The following is a 9,430-nucleotide window of genomic DNA, read 5'->3' as shown; positions in this document are numbered from 1 at the left end:
AGACTGAAGCTGACCACACTTGAAGATTGAAGTCCTCTGAAGATACAAAAGGAGATACAAACATTCCTTTAAGATTTCAACTTCAAGAACATCCACGCACTACGCTTCCTTACATCAAGCACACGCATTCAACTGAGAGAGAATCAAAGCATGAAGTACTAGAGATTGAACCACATCCACATCAAATCTATATCAACACAAGTTCATCTTCACGAAACAAGTTCATCTGAAAACCTCGTGCAAACAGTGGTATTTATAAAATTAATTTTTGAAATAAAAAAAATCAAATAATTATCAAACGAGACCTTATTTAAAAGAAAATGTATGTTCGTTTAATGTAGTGTTCATTGTTTAAAATTTAAAATTTTTATAGTTTAGTCATTTTTAAATGATGAACTTTCTTAAAGAATATTTTTCTCCTTTAGATTTTCATGGACCAAATTGAAAATAACAATATAATTAAGTAAAAAAAAAGGGTTATTTTCAAATATAAAAAATAAATAAAAATATTTACAAAATATTGCAAAATTTTAGAACTATCAAGCATAGATGATGATGGACTTCTATCAGTGTCTATCAGTGACATTGATAGACACTGATAGAAGTCAATTAGCGTCTATCATTGATAGTTCTAAAATTTTGCTCTATCCTGTAAATATTTTCAACAATTTAACCCTTTGAAATAATTTCTCAAAAAAATATTTGCACACATTAGAAACTAAAAAGTATATTTAGTTTAATAAATTAATTCCACATTAGTCCCTATTCTTTAAAAGAACGAGCTCTTTTTCTCATCATCTTAACTTGAAAGCAAAACATATATTCAGCTTAAAGAGTAAATTCCATATTGATCTATGTAATTTTCAAAGAATAAGCTATTGTCCTCATATTCTTAACTCAAAATGACAAATAGCTTGGACATAAAACCTTCTCTTGTAAGGTATCTTATAAACAAATTCAATAGAGACAAGATGTGCCTAATAGCTATGGGAGGATTTGAGCACACATGACTATAAATCATGGTGTCATGAGTTTGAATTCCTTGTTGCCCACAATCAGCTAATAGAGAAAGGATTTTTTTTCTTCTGGCAGTAGGAAAAACATGATCAAAATAGCTGATCCAAAACTATGAAATTCAAGAAAAAGAAGATAAAATATATAAAACATAAAACCTATACATACATGAGAGAGAGAGAGAGAGAGAGAGAGAGGGAAAAATAGAGATAGAGAGGATTGGAGAAAAGGGAAAATTGTCTTTAGTGATTGGAAATGATCATAGCAGTCTGTGCTTTATTCCAGCTTCTCCTCTCACTGACAGAAACTATGGTACATTGTTTTCTATGCTCTGATGGCATATAAATAATGTTTTGAATTGCTTTAAAAAGAGAAACACAAAATGGTAATGGAAACTTGTTACAAATGAATTTGAAAGCAAAAATGAGAGAGAGAAAAAAAAATTAAGATAGCCAAGGATTCTCAAGTTTATGGTGATGGAAGCAGAATGAAGCCAACTTAATTAAGTTTGCTCTACGGCTGCTTCCTCGGCCTGCGGCTGAGCTTCTGCATCGCCCTCTTCTTCCTCCGCTGGTTCTGGAGGCGGCGTGGTAGCTTTCTTGTTTGCAGCAGCTTCAAGGACATGGTTGTAGTTTCCTTTGATCATGAAGAGCTGAGCAAAATGATGCTTGCAGTACAACACTCCATCAAGAGCAGCATATGAAGAGTGTGTCAAATGGCACCCACCATGAGCACATCTAAAGCAATTCTTATGGTAACATTCCCCCTCAAGAGTCACCTTTTTTTTTTTTTTTAAAATTTTAGTTTAGGAACCAAAAAAAACACATCTAATTAGCCAACAAATCTAGTAACATAATACTCATAATTTCTTAAGAAAATGAAGAACTATAGACCTTCTCCAGCGGATAAACCGTTTTCGAGCAGACTGCGCATTTGTCTTGAGTACCAGAGAACATGGAGGACAGTTTGCTAGGAGCCCTCGACTGCTACACATTTTGAAACTTATGAAACTAGTACGTATCATTATAAGAATTGCATTCGAGAGAATATATTACACGAGACCCGATATGTAAGCTACGAAAAAGAATGATTTTTTATGCTTTATGACATGTTTGAGAGTGATTTTAAAATAATGAATCTTGACTAAAAAATATCAAACGAGTACTACTGGAATCCTCGCGAATTGTTTAATACTTTTGAGGACATGGAAAAAAGAAAAGAATAAGGGCATACCAGATCATTTTGCTTCTCAGAAGGCTTGGCTGTTGCCATTTCAATATAATGAAAATGAGAGAATGTTAGGAAGATAGGAAAAAATGGAGATTAAGAGTAAATAGGTAGGGAGAGAATGAAAAGAAGTATAATAATAAAAATAATAATATTACAAGTTTGAAAATTCTTGCTGAAATTTCCAGATTCCTTGAAAAGTTGCTCAAAATGAGTCTTGCAATACAGGACACCATCCATCCATGAGTAGCTACTCATCTGTCGTAACCATCGACTCGGGTCAAATATCGATATCATAACAAACGACATTATGCGAATGAGGGAAAAGAAAAACCGTACCGAAAGGGTGCCTTTGCAGTGGCTACATTTGAAGCAGGACTTGTGGTAAGGATTCCCTTCAAGGGAAAGCAACTCAACCACATAAACAGTCTTATCACAAGCCTTGCATTTATCCAATGTTCCTGTGAATGACATCTTTATTCCTTCTCTGTTTTTACGACAACGAACTCGAACCGAAAAACGGTAGATTTCCCGAGAAACTGCGAAAAGGGGACGATTACAAAAGAACAACAAACAAACAAACAAATGCAATGCTTATCAAGTAATTGTCTGAGGATGAGATCTCAGACAAGATATATGAAAAGGAATTACAAGTTGTAATGGGATAGAAAAAGAGAATGGGAAGACTTTGGATTTGTGTTTACAAAAAAACTAAATTTAAATACACCAGATTATGTTGGAATTGAGTGTTTTTTTCTATCCAAATGAGGAAGAAACCTCAAATTTACTTGTTGGAGATGCTCCAATTTCGGACATTGTCCTATGTTTTTTTGAGGAAAACAAGGTGGTTTCTTTGACCATTTCTAAATTAATCATCTTTTCTTGAAGTGGAGAGATAATGGAAAATTAACCAACTGTTTCTGTAATTTGCTTGGTTGGCAGTTATGTTAGTTAAATTTGATATGCCCTTTTTTGAGCACCATGTGAAAGATGGTTTTTTTTCTTATTAATTTTTATTTTAAATTTCAATGTGTGTGAGAATAAATCAAAGGCTTGTACATTTGGACAACCCAAATATGGGTGTGTCATGGGTGAATGGTTATGATTAGATCTTTTTTAAATGCTTTATTTGGATTCATTATAGTATTTTTCATTCTTTTTAATTAATTTTTCTAATGGATTGATTTAAACATAGTAACACACCTGAAACAAATTATATAAAAAAGACAAGTGGTGGTGGATATAGCGAACAATGAATTTAGAAAAGTACTTCCATCTATTGATAGACTTGATTTGTTGAAATTTGACCTTCTCATTAACTCATAAGATTATGTGCGATCAATGCTATTTTTTTCATTGTTTTGGGGCTTTGTTATATGGTTTTCTTTTACATCTTTGTGACTACATTCCCTATAGATACAAGTTGCTAAGTTTACATGGAGCAAAAGTTAGAAAAAATGACATCTAAATTTGTCATCAATCGCAATGGCACGTGGTTTATACATTAAAAAAAAAAAGAAGAAGAAGAAAGAAAGAAAGAAGGAAAGAAAGTGGAGACCTTAGTGATTAATGGTCGAACTACACCCTATTGAAAACACATTTATTTGGGAAACTAAGCCTTAGATAAACATAAGATTTCATCTCAAAATTAATTGACAATGAGAAGAGTAATCTACGTATCTTATAAATGTTAAAGATTTCAAGATCTCTTTATCTTTTTGAGGTCTTGAATATGCCCTCTCAAAATAATGTCTCTTTAGGATCATCATTTTTGGGTTAGATCTCAATTTGGACCAAATACCCATTTAGGCTTCATGGATTTTCACAATATATTAGATTAATATGGGGTCTCATCTAAAGATCAGTTAGTGATAAGAAGAGTAAAGTTATGTATCTTATAAAGATTGTGAGGTTTGGTGAACTCAAGGAGCAACTAGTTTGATGAGACATATTAATGGTTTCGATGAAGAGACCTCACGATCTATATAAGATAGATGAGTTACTCTTTTTATTGTCAATTAGTTTTAAAATGAAGTCTTATATTCATCTAATATAGTATCAGCACCCATGAAACCCAACAAGGTATCTGTTTCAATATTGGGATCTATGCAAGAATGGTGAACCCATGAGACATCATATTGAGGAGAATGTTGAAGATCCCCACATCAAAAAGATGAAGAGACCTTACAATCCTGCTCACAATATATGCAATGCTGAGACGATGAACGAACTTATGAAGGGACTGTTGAAAATGTTGTTTTTGCCCTAAGAGCATTTTGTCTTTTTACATGGTGTCTACTATTTTAGGGTTTCTGTCACAGGGCTATTTATATATGAGCCTGAGTGCTTTGTACCATGTAACAAAATTAATAAAATTTCTCTATTATGGTTTTTTCTCCTTGGTCTAAGGCTTTCCACGTTAAATCTTGTCTTCTTTCTTCTTCCTTATTTTTCAATATGGTATCAGAGCAAGGTGATGAAACCCTAGATGGGATAGAAGAAATTCAATCGTCAATCCTAATAGGTGATGAGACTTCGACAAGAAATCCAAATAATGTTGAAATTAAGTCGTTGTTGATTGTTACCTCCAGTTTATTCTCGGCTTGATGCATACTCAACAGCTGATCGGAATTAGCCAGACTGTGCCGCATGAGCCTCAACAGATTAGAAGCAAACTAGTCGCCTAACCGTTTGGAGCAGAAACAGTCGCCCAACCTGGTCCTTCATCAGTCGCGTCGCAGTTCCAGCCGATCGGACCTCTAGCCGCTCAACCCTTCCAGCCACTTCAGTCGATTGAGCGGTTCCTTTCTTCACATGACCAAATCGCGCCGGCACTGGGAGAAGCCACAATTGATTTCACGACTGGTCCAATCGTCGGTTCAGTAGCTGTTTTCAGTGGCTTTTAGGGTTCGGTGCTGTTCCTTTCAGTTTTCCCAGCTGCACCATATATCACTCCACCGGTCCAGCCGTATGCCCAACCACCTTCCTGTTAGGGTTGATGCCCTAAAGTTTTGTGTTCTGTAGTTTGTAAACAGTATATACAAACACTTGTGATTGTTAATATATGATATTTACTTCACATTTTGTTGTTTTTCTCGGTTATTTGTTTTATTTGCTTTACCACAAACCAATAAACATAAAATCCCTGGTTATCTGTATATGACTCAAACATGTATGTGGTGACATACAAGTGGATCATGTCTTGAGTGATAACCAAAATGCTCTGTGGTATATGGATATAGGAGGGAAACCTTATCCTGGTAATGCTACGGATGCGGCCCGCTTTGTGGAATGGTCACAAGTGTTGTGACTTGCCACAGATGATCTGGTCCTGATCATTTGTGTTGGGGACATGCGAGCGGGGGTGTCATATACAAAGAGTTTTTATAAGGCTTGACCACGAAGTGTTAATGTCTCGTTATATAACACCGTTCATGACAGAGACTTCACTTCACTAGAATGACCATAGATAACATGACCTTAATCCTGAGTGAGTTGGGAAATCCTGCCATTGAGGGCAGTCCTTTGATTTGTATGGGTGCGAGTGGCCAAGTCGCAGATTCAAACCTACCATTTTGGAGATTCATCTGATTTAGGAGTTGGAAACTCAACTACACAAGATGGAATTCACTTCTTCCCTAAGGTAGGGGTAAGTAGATAGATGGCTCCCTTAAGGGCTGATTCTAGGGCTTGAACGATGTGGCGCCACACACTTTCTCTTGGCCCGAGAGGTGTTCACACATAGTTGGACTATGTTGTATTGTTCATTAGAGGAATCAGTGGTACTTAAGAAGTGAGATGTAACTACAGGGGCAAAACGGTAAATTGGCCCAACTATACTTATGAGCATCTGTGAAGGGTCATCGTACTCATGATTGGTTATATCCAATGGACACAGAAATATATCTGTGGTAAGAAGAGTTCAACTGTTGGTCTTTAGTGGAATCACTGACAGTTAACGGATGGTGGATCTCGTGGCTAAAGAGTTTAGTCAGCTATTCACGTACCGTTGGAGCTTCGAGCCACAGGTCCATTAGGTCACCTGGGTAGCTTGGATAAAGTCGAGAACCAGTGTTTGGGTTAATTTGAAATGTTCAAATTGACAAGAGGAAGTTCAATTATATATGATATAATTGGACTGGTTAATTATATATGATATAATTGGCTAAATGTATGAGATACATTATTTTGGAGGAAATTAGATATAAATATGATTTATATCAAGTAGAGGAAAAATACTATAGTAGATATATGATATCAAACTATAGGATAAAAATATAATATGATTATATTTATTAATTATTTAATAATTAACCAATTAATCCACGTTCGTACGTGAGAAGGTGGGGCCGCGAAGGTTATGGTAACCGGCGGGTTAAAGTTTTGAAAATCGTTTTCATTTGATGATATAATTCAGTCGTGCATTCTTATAGCCCGCGCCCAAAAAGAATTCGTGAAAGAGCGATCGCGAGAGCCTATACGATAGAAGCTCATTCTTCTAAACGATTGTCTAGTTCACGCGTTCTCCAAACGATCGTATACCTCTTTCCTAAATGATCGTGTAGCCCTACTATACGATAAGCATCTCCGCTATATGATAACAGAGTTCTTCTTGCATGCGCTTATCGTCTACACGACGTCTTCTCCTCCGTCCTCTACCAAATTCACCAAAGTCAACCCTTTGGGTTTTTTTCGTCGAGGATACCCGGGTTTCCCTAGTGGTAGTGTTGTCCCCGCGGCCTTGTTCGTGTATGTTTGGATCGTGCAGTAACAGTCTACAGACTTGCCGGGTGCTGGTAGATCGGTGGGAAGTTTTTTCGCTGCTTTGGGTTCACACATACGAAGACAATCTTCCTTTGGTATGAACCTCTTTTCCCCATGTTTTATTGTATTCTGAGCATGCCGTTGATGAGTTTAATATGCATAAATGTTAGTATGGAATGTATATCGTTTATGTTTCGGCCACTGTGAAATTAGAGCGAACTAAGCCCGCTCATGGAACTCTTGGTATGAGATCCTTCAATTGGTATTAGAGCCATGTTTCTGATACTCCGACTTCATTTGTTTCAATGAAATAACGTTTACATTTATGGTGGGTGCATTTCTACGCTATTTTAAGTGCTAATACTGTTGTGGATGTGCTGGATTAATGGATGTTTTCGGGATGAATTGGCTCGGTCTGTTTAATTCCTTTTACATTTGCAGTTGTATGTAAAGGCCTCTGCGTTTTTGGGCATATATAATCGTAATCGAATCTGTATTCAAAGTGTTTGAAATCTTGAGTCGTTCGTCGAAGTTCAAGGCAAAGGTTGCGGCTCTTCGAGGAAGGAGATGATCTAGGTTTGATCGCATCGTGCAGAACAGGTTCTATGCGATCGCTGTCCATCGCATTGTGAAGATGAAGGACTAAGCGATCGTGGGTGAACGCATCGGTTGAATGATAGGGTATGCGATCAAGAGTTGATCGTATCGGGACGACGATTGGGCACGCGATCGCTGAGTATCGTTTAATACGCGTGCGAGCTAGACGAACGTTTAGGTCAACAAGCTTCATCGCTTAGTAACTGACTAAACGATCACTTAGCATCGCAAGGTAAATTGTTTACCAAGTTTCACGCATAAGTTAGACGATCAAACGCTCCTGTATCGTTTAAAGCACGCTAGATGATCATTTAGGTCAGCAAGCTTCATCGTTTAGTAACTGACTAAACGATCGCTTAGTAACTCAAGGTAAATTGTTTACCTATCTTCGCGCTATATGATCGCATGGACGATTAGGCTTCGCAGCCTCGTCGTCGTCTACGCAATCGTTTGCTAATGCTCCTATCGTCTAGTGTGCGCTGAATGATCATTTACCTGCTAAAGATTGCTACACGATGGAGACCTCTTGGCTGTTTAAAACCCGGTTCGCCTATGACCCGGTTTGCACGATGAAAAATGTAATAGATAGGGTTTTTCATTCTGGTTCTTTTTTGGTTTACATGCGATGTATGTTTTATATGTCATATGGTATGCACATATAGTAAATCCCACCTTAGGTTATGCATTGATCATGTATCATCTCTTTATTGTAATTGTTATAATTTAGAGAAGCATGACTTTAATTATGTAAAAGCATGCTCATGCATGCATAAATATAACTCATCATATAATATAAGAGTTATATTTATGCATACATAAAAAGCATTGACATGCATCATCTTTATATTATAATTGTTATAGTATAAGGGTGAATGATAACATGTTTGCTTAGTTATTACGTGTTATATAAAAGTTATATAGTAATGACCGGACATTGAATGAAGCATGACACATAGGTTACTTTATAATTATTATAAATGTCTCGTTATACGCAAATTTTTTTTTAGTTGTTTCTTTTTAAGAGTTAAAGAGAAATTAGAACTAAAAGAAATAAGAAAGACATGTATGCTCACTTAATTCATGGTTTTAAAATGTTTAAAACTTGGATCATATAGACCTAAGATCACGGTTCTAATATGATTAGCAACCCTAAGGCTTTAATCTTTTAATCAGTTTAATAGGATTAAATTGGCTAATAAAATAAGTGTAGCAAATCTATCTATAAGGGACCTTTTGTCTAAGGTGGGTTCTGTCTAGGTTGGGGTATTTAAGTTGACGGAAATGTAACACCCCTACCTAGGAACTTACCTGGAAAGGTGAATTAGATAGATTTGATGCATGCATGCAAGTTAAGGACAGTTCATTAATGTGTTTAAATGTGACTACTTGAACTTGTTTATATTTCATAAACAAATGTTGTTTATGAGCAGGCTTTAAAAAGACTACTTAGACTAAAATCAGTAGCCAGATTGTCTAGGTTAATGAATCCCTATGTAGAACATTCAGTGGGAAGTACTTGGGGCATAAAATGCTTCACTTAAAGCTTTCATTTTTCTCCTAAAGTCCACAGCGTGAGATCTATCCTTGACCTCACGGCACCTTTGGCGTGTCCCCCCAACGGATGGTGTTTGGGTAGGTCAATATCAAGATGGATGGAGAGAATGTTCATAGTAAGTGGGAGCGGGAAGTGCGGCAGCATATGCCTTGGTCTCTCTCGTTAGGTTAAATAAAGTTACTGCGCATCGCCTTGAGGCACCCTAGGAGTGTCCCCCTAAAGGATGGCAGTTTTGCGCATTTCTTTATTTGATCTCCTGTAAGATGATAAGGT

At 36.4% G+C, this 9,430-nt stretch overlaps 1 protein-coding gene across 2 annotated transcripts; it reads right to left on the bottom strand.

The window, feature by feature from the left end:
* Positions 1-1,233: 1,233 nt before the first annotated feature.
* LOC120092088 (LIM domain-containing protein PLIM2c-like) lies at positions 1,234-2,735 on the bottom strand. 2 transcript variants are annotated; one of them, XM_090306178.1, is made up of 5 exons: positions 2,581-2,735; positions 2,400-2,499; positions 2,248-2,276; positions 1,908-1,997; positions 1,234-1,792 (listed from the first exon to the last, which is right to left on the bottom strand). In XM_090306178.1, the coding sequence occupies exons 1-5, from the start codon at positions 2,713-2,715 to the stop codon at positions 1,517-1,519; spliced, it is 630 nt and encodes a 209-aa protein (XP_090162304.1). In that variant the 5' UTR covers positions 2,716-2,735; the 3' UTR covers positions 1,234-1,516. The 2 variants fall into 2 exon arrangements, with proteins under 2 accessions (XP_090162304.1, XP_038906220.2); XM_039050292.2 differs by lacking the exon at positions 2,581-2,735 and having other exon boundaries at positions 1,908-2,000; positions 2,400-2,575.
* Between the last annotated feature and the right edge of the window lie 6,695 nt (positions 2,736-9,430).

Source organism: Benincasa hispida, chromosome 1 (genome assembly GCF_027475165.1).
Source record: "Benincasa hispida cultivar pf3 chromosome 1, pf3_genome.v1.1, whole genome shotgun sequence".
NCBI lineage: Eukaryota > Viridiplantae > Streptophyta > Magnoliopsida > Cucurbitales > Cucurbitaceae > Benincasa > Benincasa hispida.
Note: the sequence above shows the minus strand (reverse complement) of the source record. Positions and strands in the feature narration are given on the sequence as shown.